General features: G+C 45.8%; 1 protein-coding gene and 1 long non-coding RNA gene across 3 annotated transcripts; one reads left to right on the forward strand and one right to left on the reverse strand.

Annotated features, from left to right (window-relative positions):
- Positions 1-2823: 2823 nt before the first annotated feature.
- Positions 2824-5942, reverse strand: LOC127926178 (uncharacterized). 2 transcript variants are annotated; one of them, XR_008123524.1, is made up of 3 exons: positions 5793-5942; positions 4793-4883; positions 2824-2990 (listed from the first exon to the last, which is right to left on the reverse strand). It is a non-coding gene; the product is annotated as an uncharacterized LOC127926178 (long non-coding RNA). The 2 variants fall into 2 exon arrangements; XR_008123523.1 differs by lacking the exon at positions 4793-4883 and adding an exon at positions 5525-5615.
- Positions 5943-12753: 6811 nt separating this feature from the next.
- Positions 12754-13692, forward strand: LOC127905949 (paired mesoderm homeobox protein 1-like). Its single transcript, XM_052511651.1, has one exon. It carries the CDS (start codon positions 13306-13308, stop codon positions 13600-13602), a length of 297 nt encoding a protein of 98 aa, XP_052367611.1. The 5' UTR covers positions 12754-13305; the 3' UTR covers positions 13603-13692.
- Positions 13693-13923: the final 231 nt, after the last annotated feature.

Consider the following 13923-nt stretch of genomic DNA (forward strand, 5'->3'; position numbering starts at 1 on the left):
CTGCTGTCCACTTCATATGTATATACTGTATTCTAGTCATGGTTCATCCTGCTGTCCACTTCATATGTATATACTGTATTCTAGTCATGGTTCATCCTGCTGTCCACTTCATATGTATATACTGTATTCTAGTCATGGTTCATCCTATATACATACTGCTGTCCACTTCATATGTATATACTGTATTCTAGTCATGGTTCATCCTATATAACTACTGCTGTCTACTTCATATGTATATACTGTATTCTAGTCATGGTTCATTCTGCTGTCCACTTCATATGTATATACTGTATTCTAGTCATGGTTCATTCTGTTGTCCACTTCATATGTATATACTGTATTCTAGTCATGGTTCATTCTGCTGTCCACTTCATATGTATATACTGTATTCTAGTCATGGTTCATCCTGCTGTCCACTTCATATGTATATACTGTATTCTAGTCATGGTTCATTCTGCTGTCCACTTCATATGTATATACTGTATTCTAGTCATGGTTCATCCTGCTGTCCACTTCATATGTATATACTGTATTCTAGTCATGGTTCATCCTGCTGTCCACTTCATATGTATATACTGTATTCTAGTCATGGTTCATCCTGCTGTCCACTTCATATGTATATACTGTATTCTAGTCATGGTTCATTCTGCTGTCCACTTCATATGTATATACTGTATTCTAGTCATGGTTCATCCTATATAACTACTGCTGTCCACTTCATATGTATATACTGTATTCTAGTCATGGTTCATCCTGCTGTCCACTTCATATGTATATACTGTATTCTAGTCATGGCTCATCCTATATAACTACTGCTGTATATACTGTATTCTAGTTCATCCTATATAACTACTGGCATATATTATTATATTATTATTATATTATTATTATTATTATTATTATTATTATTATTATATTACTGCTGTCCACTTCATATGTATATACTGTATTCTAGTTCATCCTATATAACTACTGGCATATATTATTATATTATTATTATATTATTATTATTATTATTATTATTATTATATTACTGCTGTCCACTTCATATATATATACTGTATTCTAGTTCATCCTATATAACTACTGCTGTCCACTTCATATGTATATACTGTATTCTAGTTCATCCTATATAACTACTGCTGTCCACTTCATATGTATATACTGTATTCTAGTCATGGTTCATCCTATATAACTACTGCTGTCCACTTCATATGTATATACTGTATTCTAGTCATGGTTCATCCTATATAACTACTGCTGTCCACTTCATATGTATATACTGTATTCTAGTCATGGTTCATCCTATATAACTACTGCTGTCCACTTCATATGTATATACTGTATTCTAGTCATGGTTCATTCTGCTGTCCACTTCATATATATATACTGTATTCTAGTCATGGTTCATCCTATATAACTACTGTTGTCCACTTCATATGTATATACTGTATTCTAGTTCATCCTATATAACTACTGCTGTCCACTTCATATGTATATACTGTATTCTAGTCATGGTTCATCCTATATAACTACTGCTGTCCACTTCATATGTATATACTGTATTCTAGTCATGGTTCATCCTATATAACTCCTATATAACATGGTACATACTGTATTCTAGTAAAGGCTCATCCTATATAACATGGTACCCATGTTATATTCACATACATACTGTATATATTTATATTCTGGACTTGGGTCCGGAAGCTAATTTCCTGCAATGCATTTTACCATGAGGTTTTGTACTGTCTATTTTAACTACTTGATTGTGGATACAGCTCATTCTAACATTGGATCTAAAGTGCAATGCATTTTAGTTACATTGTTTTATACACACTGCATTTTTATTTATATACTGGATCTTGACATTGGTCATGCTAATATACACTACATGAATATACACTACATGACAGTATGTGGAGACCTGCTTGTCGTCGAACATCTCAGTCCAAAATCACGGGCATTAATACGCCATTTGTCCCCCCCCTCCCTTCAGTTTTGATTGGGTTGAGTTCTCAATTAACATGTAATCAGCAAAACATTGCAGCAAAACATCATTGATTTAGACTCAAAGTGAAACAAAGAGTAAATTCCCTTATGTTGATGACTTTTTGCAAATCCAATCAGTTTTCGACGTTGATTCAATGGCATCACATTAGGCCTCACTCCCCCTTATCTGAGATATCTACTGCAGCCCTCATCCTCCACATACAATCTACTGCAGCCCTCATCCTCCACATACAATCTACTGCAGCCCTCATCCTCCACATACAATCTACTGCAGCCCTCATCCTCCACATACAATCTACTGCAGCCCTCATCCTCCACATACAATCTACTGCAGCCCTCATCCTTCACATACAACACCTGTTCACTCCCCCCTATCTGAGATATCTACTGCAGCCCTCATCCTCCACATACAATCTACTGCAGCCCTCATCCTCCACATACAATCTACTGCAGCCCTCATCCTCCACATACAACACCTGTTCACTCCCCCCTATCTGAGATACCTACTGCAGCCCTCATCCTCCACATACAATCTACTGCAGCCCTCATCCTCCACATACAATACCTGTTCACTCCCCCCTATCTGAGATATCTACTGCAGCCCTCATCCTCCACATACAACACCTGTTCACTCCCCCCTATCTGAGATATCTACTGCAGCCCTCATCCTCCACATACAATCTACTGCAGCCCTCATCCTCCACATACAACACCTGTTCACTCCCCCCTATCTGAGATATCTACTGCAGCCCTCATCCTCCACATACAATCTACTGCAGCCCTCATCCTCCACATACAATCTACTGCAGCCCTCATCCTCCACATACAACACCTGTTCACTCCCCCCTATCTGAGATATCTACTGCAGCCCTCATCCTCCACATACAACACCTGTTCACTCCCCCCTATCTGAGATATCTACTGCAGCCCTCATCCTCCACATACAACACCTGTTCACTCCCCCCTATCTGAGATATCTACTGCAGCCCTCATCCTCCACATACAATCTACTGCAGCCCTCATCCTCCACATACAACACCTGTTCACTCCCCCCTATCTGAGATATCTACTGCAGCCCTCATCCTCCACATACAATCTACTGCAGCCCTCATCCTCCACATACAATCTACTGCAGCCCTCATCCTCCACATACAACACCTGTTCACTCCCCCCTATCTGAGATACCTACTGCAGCCCTCATCCTCCACATACAACACCTGTTCACTCCCCCCTATCTGAGATATCTACTGCAGCCCTCATCCTCCACATACAATCTACTGCAGCCCTCATCCTCCACATACAATCTACTGAAGCCCTCATCCTCCACATACAACACCTGTTCACTCCCCCCTATCTGAGATACCTACTGCAGCCCTCATCCTCCACATACAACACCTGTTCACTCCCCCCTATCTGAGATATCTACTGCAGCCCTCATCCTCCACATACAGCACCTGTTCACCCCCTATCTGAGATATCTACTGCAGCCCTCATCCTCCACATACAACACCTGTTCACTCCCCCCTATCTGAGATATCTACTGCAGCCCTCATCCTCCACATACAATCTACTGCAGCCCTCATCCTCCACATACAACACCTGTTCACTCCCCCCTATCTGAGATATCTACTGCAGCCCTCATCCTCCACATACAATCTACTGCAGCCCTCATCCTCCACATACAACACCTGTTCACTCCCCCCTATCTGAGATATCTACTGCAGCCCTCATCCTCCACATACAACACCTGTTCACTCCCCCCTATCTGAGATATCTACTGCAGCCCTCATCCTCCACATACAGCACCTGTTCACTCCCCCTATCTGAGATACCTACTGCAGCCCTCATCCTCCACATACAACACCTGTTCACTCCCCCCTATCTGAGATATCTACTGCAGCCCTCATCCTCCACATACAATCTACTGCAGCCCTCATCCTCCACATACAACACCTGTTCACTCCCCCCTATCTGAGATATCTACTGCAGCCCTCATCCTCCACATACAATCTACTGCAGCCCTCATCCTCCACATACAACACCTGTTCACTCCCCCCTATCTGAGATATCTACTGCAGCCCTCATCCTCCACATACAATCTACTGCAGCCCTCATCCTCCACATACAACACCTGTTCACTCCCCCCTATCTGAGATATCTACTGCAGCCCTCATCCTCCACATACAATCTACTGCAGCCCTCATCCTCCACATACAATCTACTGCAGCCCTCAACCTCCACATACAATTTACTGCAGCCCTCATCCTCCACATACAACACCTGTTCACTCCCCCCAATCTGAGATATCTACTGCAGCCCTCATCCTCCACATACAACACCTGTTCACTCCCCCCTATCTGAGATACCTACTGCAGCCCTCATCCTCCACATACAACACCTGTTCACTCCCCCCTATCTGAGACACCTACTGCAGCCCTCATCCTCCACATACAACACCTGTTCACTCCCCCCTATCTGAGATACCTACTGCAGCCCTCATCCTCCACATACAACACCCCTTCACTCCCCCCTATCTGAGATACCTACTGCAGCCCTCATCCTCCACATACAACACCCCTTCACTCCCCCCTATCTGAGATACCTACTGCAGCCCTCATCCTCCACATACAACACCCCTTCACTCCCCCCTATCTGAGATATCTACTGCAGCCCTCATCCTCCACATACAACACCTGTTCACTCCCCCCTATCTGAGATACCTACTGCAGCCCTCATCCTCCACATACAACACCTGTTCACTCCCCCCTATCTGAGGTACCTACTGCAGCCCTCATCCTCCACATACAACACCTGTTCACTCCCCCCTATCTGAGATATCTACTGCAGCCCTCATCCTCCACATACAACACCTGTTCACTCCCCCCTATCTGGGATATCTACTGCAGCCCTCATCCTCCACATACAATCTACTGCAGCCCTCATCCTCCACATACAATCTACTGCAGCCCTCATCCTCCACATACAATCTACTGCAGCCCTCATCCTCCACATACAACACCTGTTCACTCCCCCTATCTGAGATATCTACTGCAGCCCTCATCCTCCACATACAACACCTGTTCACTCCCCCCTATCTGAGATACCTACTGCAGCCCTCATCCTCCACATACAACACCTGTTCACTCCCCCCTATCTGAGATACCTACTGCAGCCCTCATCCTCCACATACAACACCTGTTCACTCCCCCCTATCTGAGACACCTACTGCAGCCCTCATCCTCCACATACAACACCTGTTCACTCCCCCCTATCTGAGATACCTACTGCAGCCCTCATCCTCCACATACAACACCCCTTCACTCCCCTATCTGAGATACCTACTGCAGCCCTCATCCTCCACATACAACACCCCTTCACTCCCCCTATCTGAGATACCTACTGCAGCCCTCATCCTCCACATACAACACCCCTTCACTCCCCCTATCTGAGATATCTACTGCAGCCCTCATCCTCCACATACAACACCTGTTCACTCCCCTATCTGAGGTACCTACTGCAGCCCTCATCCTCCACATACAACACCTGTTCACTCCCCCCTATCTGAGATATCTACTGCAGCCCTCATCCTCCACATACAACACCTGTTCACTCCCCCCTATCTGAGATACCTACTGCAGCCCTCATCCTCCACATACAACACCTGTTCACTCCTCCCTATCTGAGATATCTACTGCAGCCCTCATCCTCCACATACAACACCTGTTCACTCCCCCCTATCTGAGGTACCTACTGCAGTCCTCATCCTCCACATACAACACCTGTTCACTCCCCCCTATCTGAGATATCTACTGCAGCCCTCATCCTCCACATACAACACCTGTTCACTCCCCCCTATCTGAGATACCTACTGCAGCCCTCATCCTCCACATACAACACCTGTTCACTCCCCCCTATCTGGGATATCTACTGCAGCCCTCATCCTCCACATACAATCTACTGCAGCCCTCATCCTCCACATACAATCTACTGCAGCCCTCATCCTCCACATACAACACCCGTTCTGCCAGTCACATTCTGTTAAAGGTCCCCAAAGCGAACACATCCCTGGGCCGCTCCTCTTTTCAGTTTGCTGCAGCTGGCGACTGGCACGAGCTGCAACAAACACTCAAACTGGACAGTTTTATCTCCATCTCTTCATTCAAAGACTCAATCATGGACACTCTTACTGACAGTTGTGGCTGCTTCGTGTGATGTAATGTTGTCTCTACCTTCTTGGCCTTTGTGCTGTTGTCTGGGCCCAACAGTGTTTGTATCATGTTTTGTGTTGCTTCCATGTTGTGTTGCTACCATGCTGTGTTGCTGCCATGCTGTGTTGCTGCTATGCTGTGTTGCTGCTATGCTGTGTTGTCGTGTGTTGCTGCCATGCTGTGTTGTCGTGTGTTGCTGCCATGCTGTGTTGCTGCCATGCTGTGTTGCTGCTATGCTGTGTTGTCGTGTGTTGCTGCCATGCTGTGTTGTCGTGTGTTGCTGCCATGCTGTGTTGCTGTGTTGCTGCTATGCTGTGTTGTCGTGTGTTGCTGCCATGCTGTGTTGCTGCCATGCTGTGTTGCTGCCATGCTGTGTTGTCGTGTGTTGCTGCCATGCTGTGTTGCTGCCATGCTGTGTTGCTGCTATGTTGTGTTTTCGTGTGTTGCTGCCATGCTGTGTTGTTGCCATGCTGTGTTGCTGCCATGCTGTGTTGCTGCTATGTTGTGTTTTCGTGTGTTGCTGCCATGCTGTGTTGTTGCCATGCTGTGTTGCTGCCATGCTGTGTTGCTGCTATGTTGTGTTTTCGTGTGTTGCTGCCATGCTGTGTTGCTGCCATGCTGTGTTGCTGCCATGCTGTGTTGCTGCCATGCTGTGTTGCTGCCATGCTGTGCTGTCGTGTGTTGCTGCCATTCTGTGTTGTCATGTGTTGCTGCCATGCTGTGTTGCTGCTATGTTGTGTTTTCGTGTGTTGCTGCCATGCTGTGTTGCTGCCATGCTGTGTTGCTGCCATGCTGTGTTGTTGCCATGCTGTGTTGCTGCCATGCTGTGTTGCTGCCATGCTGTGTTGCTGCTATGTTGTGTTTTCGTGTGTTGCTGCCATGCTGTGTTGCTGCCATGCTGTGTTGCTGCCATGCTGTGTTGTCATGTGTTGCAGCCATGCTGTGTTGTCATGTGTTGCAGCCATGCTGTGTTGCTGCCATGCTGTGTTGTCATGTGTTGCAGCCATGCTGTGTTGTCATGTGTTGCAGCCATGCTGTGTTGTCATGTGTTGTAGCCATGCTGTGTTGCTGCCATGCTGTGTTGCTGCCATGCTGTGTTGTCATGTGTTGCAGCCATGCTGTGTTGTCATGTGTTGCAGCCATGCTGTGTTGCTGCCATGCTGTGTTGCTGCTATGTTGTGTTTTCGTGTGTTGCTGCCATGCTGTGTTGCTGCCATGCTGTGTTGCTGCCATGCTGTGTTGTCATGTGTTGCAGCCATGCTGTGTTGTCATGTGTTGCAGCCATGCTGTGTTGCTGCCATGCTGTGTTGTCATGTGTTGCAGCCATGCTGTGTTGTCATGTGTTGCAGCCATGCTGTGTTGTCATGTGTTGCAGCCATGCTGTGTTGTCATGTGTTGCAGCCATGCTGTGTTGCTGCCATGCTGTGTTGTCATGTGTTGCAGCCATGCTGTGTTGTCATGTGTTGCAGCCATGCTGTGTTGTCATGTGTTGCAGCCATGCTGTGTTGCTGCTATGTTGTGTTTTCGTGTGTTGCTGCCATGCTGTGTTGCTGCCATGCTGTGTTGTCATGTGTTGCAGCCATGCTGTGTTGTCATGTGTTGCTGCCATGCTGTGTTGCTGCCATGCTGTGTTGTCATGTGTTGCAGCCATGCTGTGTTGCTGCCATGCTGTGTTGTCATGTGTTGCTGCCATGCTGTGTTGCTGCCATGCTGTGTTGTCATGTGTTGCTGCCATGCTGTGTTGCTGCTATGTTGTGTTGTCATGTGTTGCTGCCATTCTGTGTTGTTGTCTTAGGTCTCTCTTTATGTAGTGTTGTCTTAGGTCTCTCTTTATGTAGTGTTGTGTTGTCTCTCTTGTCGTGATGTGTGTTTTGTCCTATATTTAAATATGATTGTTTTAGCCCCCGTCCCCACAGGAGGCCTTTTGCCTTTTGGTAAGCCGTCATTATAAATAAGAATTTGTTCTTAACTGACTAGTTAAATCAAGGTTAAATTAATTTTAAAAAATGTAATAGATTTTTTTGTTGTTGAAATGAGGTGGACACGATGTTGATTCACCCCGTTTTTGCCCAGTCGGTAATTACACCATTGTTTCCTCATCAAACCAAATCTGTTCTAAATTATACAGGAAGCCCCGTTTACAGCTTTTATCAACGTGGCCTGGTAAAAGCCCTGGTAAAAGCCCTGGTAAAAGCCTTGGTAAAAGCCCTGGTAAAAGCCTTGGTTTCATGCCCTGGTAAAAGCCTTGGTAAAAAAAAGCCCTGGTAAAAGCCTTGGTGAAAGCCTTGGTAAAAGCCCTGGTAAAAGCCTTGGTTTCATGCCCTGGTAAAAGCCTTGGTAAAAAAAAAAAAGCCCTGGTAAAAGCCTTGGTTTCATGGCCTGGTAAAAGCCTTGGTTTCATGGCCCGGTAAAAGCCTTGGTTTCATGGCCTGGTAAAAGCCTTGGTTTCATGCGTGTTAACATCAGAAGCCTCCTCCCTAAGTTTGTTATATTCACTGCTTCATCAAACCATCAAACCAAATCTGTTCTGAATTATACAGGAAGCCCCGTTTACAGCTTTTATCAACATGCCCTGGTAAAAGCCTTGGTTTCATGGCCTGGTAAAAGCCTTGGTTTCATGGCCCGGTAAAAGCCTTGGTTTCATGGCCTGGTAAAAGCCTTGGTTTCATGCGTGTTAACATCAGAAGCCTCCTCCCTAAGTTTGTTATATTCACTGCTTCATCAAACCATCAAACCAAATCTGTTCTGAATTATACAGGAAGCCCCGTTTACAGCTTTTATCAACATGCCCTGGTAAAAGCCTTGGTTTCATGGCCTGGTAAAAGCCTTGGTTTCATGGCCTGGTAAAAGCCTTGGTTTCATGGCCTGGTAAAAGCCTTGGTTTCATGGCCTGGTAAAAGCCTTGGTTTCATGGCCTGGTAAAAGCCTTGGTTTCATGCGTGTTAACATCAGAAGCCTCCTCCCTAAGTTTGTTATATTCACTGCTTCATCAAACCATCAAACCAAATCTGTTCTGAATTATACAGGAAGCCCCGTTTACAGCTTTTATCAACATGCCCTGGTAAAAGCCTTGGTTTCATGGCCTGGTAAAAGCCTTGGTTTCATGCGTGTTAACATCAGAAGCCTCCTCCCTAAGTTTGTTATATTCACTGCTTCATCAAACCATCAAACCAAATCTGTTCTGAATTATACAGGAAGCCCCGTTTACAGCTTTTATCAACGTGGGAAAATAAGCATCGAATTCTTAACCGCAATCACGGGCATTATTAACCTTTATTTTATTATTATTAAATACGAATACAATTGTTAACATTATTTCCGTTTTCATTAAGCTGATAAAAGCATCATTATAGCTGTTGTCAAAAGATGTTTTGGGTTATTTCAGCTCTATAAATTATACATTTTATTGGGAGGGTCGATGTAGTAGCCTATACTAATGTTTGTTATAGTAAGCTAGAAACACCATTCAAAACTCCATATCTGAAGGTATGCTTGAATTAAAACAATTATTTAAAAAAATTATGATCTCCTAATAATTGTAAATTCTTAATAATTATTTTTATTTTCGATTTTTGGATTTGAATATCAGACGTCTGTATTTTTTGTTTGAATGACTACAGGCTACACATCTCCAATTTGTTATTTTGATCAATGTATTGTTTATAATGGTATTTTACACTTCACATGGGATATAATCAAGAACACAAAATAGTTTTATATGTGCTTGCCTTTACTTTTTTCCGCAGACCGCATCAGGCTAGGCTCAACCCGTAACTTTGTATGTCTGGGCTGCAAAACTACAGTAAAAAGTAGGCGTACTTTTACTATAATTGGCGGGATGACCGTAAGCAAACAAAGGTATTTATCAACTACATATAATTATTGCAACAAATATGATAGGCCTATAAGTGTTGCTGTGTGTAAAATATTACTGAATTTGTTCAACCAAAAGATAACATTTAAATTGAAATATGCTGTGCGGGTGGTTGATATTGTTTAAAACAACACGGCTTTTAATGAACCTCAATAGAAGGGGGAAAAACACGAGAAAAAAACCTTTCTCCTTCGCAACACATGTTGACAAGATTTGGTCCACTCTGATTTATAGACGAGAACACTGGCTGCATGAACAGAGCACTCTGAAGAAACGAAAGGAGGAGAGATGAGGAGTAGAGAACTAATGAGGAAGAGTAGACTGCCCAATCCTGGCGCTGTGCTTTAATTACATCCATGGAAAGAACGAGGCAGAGAGGCACCGCGCGCACATCTGGATTCAATCTGCAGCAAGTGTTCTTTTGCCAGATGAGGGGGGCAGGGAGCCCGGGGCTGAGATGGGTTGGCTGGGCCAGGCAGGCAGCTTGGACCTCAAAACAGGCCCATTGATGTCATTCCACCATACGGGACCCCCTCCGTCCTCTCTCTCTCTGACCCGGGCTGAGATGGGCTGGCTGGGCCAGGCAGCTTGGACCTCAAAACAGGCCCATTGATGTCATTCCACCATACGGGTCCCCCTCGTCCTCTCTCTCTCTGACCCGGGCTGAGATGGGCTGGCTGGGCCAGGCAGGCAGCTTGGACCTCAAAACAGGCCCATTGATGTCATTCCACCATACGAGACCCCTCTCTCTCTCTGTTTCTCTCTCTCTGTTTCTCTCTCTCTGTTTCTCTCTCTCTGTTTCTCTCTCTCTGTTTCTCTCTCTCTGTTTCTCTCTCCCTGTTTCTCTCTCCCTGTTTCTCTCTCCCTGTTTCTCTCTCCCTGTTTCTCTCTCCCTGTTTCTCTCTCCCTGTTTCTCTCTCTCCCTGTTTCTCTCTCCCTGTTTCTCTCTCCCTGTTTCTCTCTCCCTGTTTCTCTCTCCCTGTTTCTCTCTCCCTGTTTCTCTCTCTCTGTTTCTCTCTCTCTCTGTTTCTCTCTCTCTCTGTTTCTCTCTCTCTGTTTCTCTCTCTCCCTGTTTCTCTCTCTCTCTGTTTCTCTCTCTCTCTGTTTCTCTCTCTCCCTGTTTCTCTCTCCCTGTTTCTCTCTCTCCCTGTTTCTCTCTCTCTCCCTGTTTCTCTCTCTCTGTTTCTCTCTCTCCCTGTTTCTCTCTCTCCCTGTTTCTCTCTCTCTGTTTCTCTCTCTCTGTTTCTCTCTCTCTGTTTCTCTCTCCCTGTTTCTCTCTCCCTGTTTCTCTCTCCCTGTTTCTCTCTCTCCCTGTTTCTCTCTCCCTGTTTCTCTCTCCCTGTTTCTCTCTCTCCCTGTTTCTCTCGCTCTCTCTGACCAGGCGAACAACACACGCAACAGTTACAGTTTCAAAAGCCAGTTTCCTCTGTGTAGTTTGCTTGTGACTGCAGACCCAGCCTGTGCAGTCAGAGATATAAATGTACCACACGTATAGGCTATCATTTGTTTGTTTGTTGGCGATGTGGGGTCCCCGCTATGCAGAGACACAGGGTGCTTCTTTTCAAATGACAACCTCCAACTGATATACTGCAGACATGTTGTAGCACCATATCATTGCGCGTGCATGTAAATCAGCCATGTGAAATATGTTGCGTGGGCATACCTATTCAAAACAATGCTCTATTCAAATATATTATCCGCCATAAATACATTATAAGTATTACCATGTGGCAGAATACAGTGTATTAGTTTGGCTGCAATGAAAACACTGAGAGGCATAGACATCAATTATCAAAATCCCCATTTCCAACTGCCAAAACGTAAGTCGGTTAATCAGCGCTTTTTTTGTGTGATGGTGTGCATTGTTGAAGGGGGTGGGGTGCTTCACACACGAGGACACGGACTGTCAGAGTCAGCGCAGAAAGCATTGCCACGTAATTGCAGACTCATTTTTAGGGCGATCAGTTTACCCCAGGGTCTTCAAATGGTGCTTTATTTCCCCTCTCAGCCGCCCTGTGCGTGACACTCACTTCGGCCTGTTCCCTTCCCGTTACCAGTGGCTCGCTCCGCCTCGCAGGGTCCTGGGCGTTGAGCGATAGATTTTACTCAAAACGCGCGAATGTGAGACCTCATCGTTCCTTTTTACCCCAGCGGTCTGGACTCACAGGGGAGGAGAGGATCAACTTTTACCCCAGCGGTCTGGACTCACAGGGGAGGAGAGGATCAACTTTTACCCCAGCGGTCTGGACTCACAGGGGAGGAGAGGATCAACTTTTACCCCAGCGGTCTGGACTCACAGGGGAGGAGAGGATCAACTTTTACCCCAGCGGTCTGGACTCACAGGGGAGGAGAGGATCAACTTTTACCCCAGCTCAGTCATACCGCGGTCTGGACTCACAGGGGAGGAGAGGATCAACTTTTACCCCAGCTCAGTCATACCGCGGTCTGGACTCACAGGGGAGGAGAGGATCAACTTTTACCCCAGCTCATAATCATTCCGCGGTCTGGACTCACAGGGGAGGAGAGGATCAACTTTACCCCAGCTCAGTCATACCGCGGTCTGGACTCACAGGGAGGAGAGGATCAACTTTTACCCCAGCTCAGTCATACCGCGGTCTGGACTCACAGGGAGGAGAGGATCAACTTTTACCCCAGCTCAGTCATACCGCGGTCTGGACTCACAGGGGAGGAGAGGATCAACTTTTACCCCAGCTCATAATCATTCCGCGGTCTGGACTCACAGGGGAGGAGAGGATCAACTTTTACCCCAGCTCAGTCATACCGCGGTCTGGACTCACAGGGGAGGAGAGGATCAACTTTTACCCCAGCTCAGTCATACCGTGGTCTGGACTCACAGGCTAGGAGAAACTTGCTATAGCCTTCTACTCTTTGTGTTTAAAAATCCGGGGAATATCCAGGAAGAAGCCAAATGTTGTCGTGTTGTATATGTTTCGGGGTTTTATTTGACGAGGTGAGGGGCCTCTTATCGAGTGGAATCGAACAGAGGACCAAACATCTGGCTTAAAGTGGAGTGATTTGGAGCTGTAAATTCATACAAAACGAGCCCTGTCTTGAGTTGAAACCAGAGCTGTTATGGGTTTGGAGTTATTCTTGATATTTTTCGGTGCGTCGAGTATAAGTTAGCTCAGTAGGTTTGTTATGCGCTAATCGGTGTTTTTGACGTCTGTATTGAGTCAGCGTCTCAGCGTCATGACTTCTGGTTATGCGCATGTAATGGACAGACAAGACTCACTGACGAGCCGCCTGGAGAGCCCGATATCAGCCAAACTGGAAACACTGCAGGCCAAGAAAAACTTCTCTGTCAGCCACCTGTTGGATCTGGAGGAGGTGCGGGAGATGGTAGGGGTTCAGGCCAATGAGAGCGCCGGGGATGCGGGAAGGAGCGTGGTGGAGTCCCCGGGGCTGACCAGCGGCAGCGATACGACGCAGCAGGAGAGTAAGTTAGTAGAAAGGGGAATGGTGTGGCCTTCCTCCGGTGTAGAATAACTGTAATACGCTGTGATATCAGATAGAGAAAATTGTCACGTTAGTGAACACACGTCCGTGAACTAACACCAATGTTTTCTTCATGCGTTCATGCGTTCTTCATGCGTTCATAACCTTTCCTGTATAACTTGGAAAGGGATGGAGGCGCATAAAGTTATTCATAGCGTACAACGAACATGTGCTTTTTAAAAAATTTTTTTATAGAGCCTCTATACTCCTTTAGATTTCTCAATCACAACCCTTTTTATAGAGCCTCTATACAATAGCTTCGGGAAATAGGGGTGCTGAGGGTGATGAAAAATCCCCCTGGATAAAAAAAAA

This window comes from Oncorhynchus keta, unplaced genomic scaffold, assembly GCF_023373465.1.
Source record: "Oncorhynchus keta strain PuntledgeMale-10-30-2019 unplaced genomic scaffold, Oket_V2 Un_contig_7086_pilon_pilon, whole genome shotgun sequence".
Classification (NCBI taxonomy): Eukaryota; Metazoa; Chordata; class Actinopteri; order Salmoniformes; family Salmonidae; genus Oncorhynchus; species Oncorhynchus keta.

Coding starts and splice junctions, on each gene's coding strand:
- LOC127905949 (XM_052511651.1), top strand. CDS start 13,306: ATGACTTCTGGTTATGCGCATGTAATGGACAGACAAGACTCACTGACG.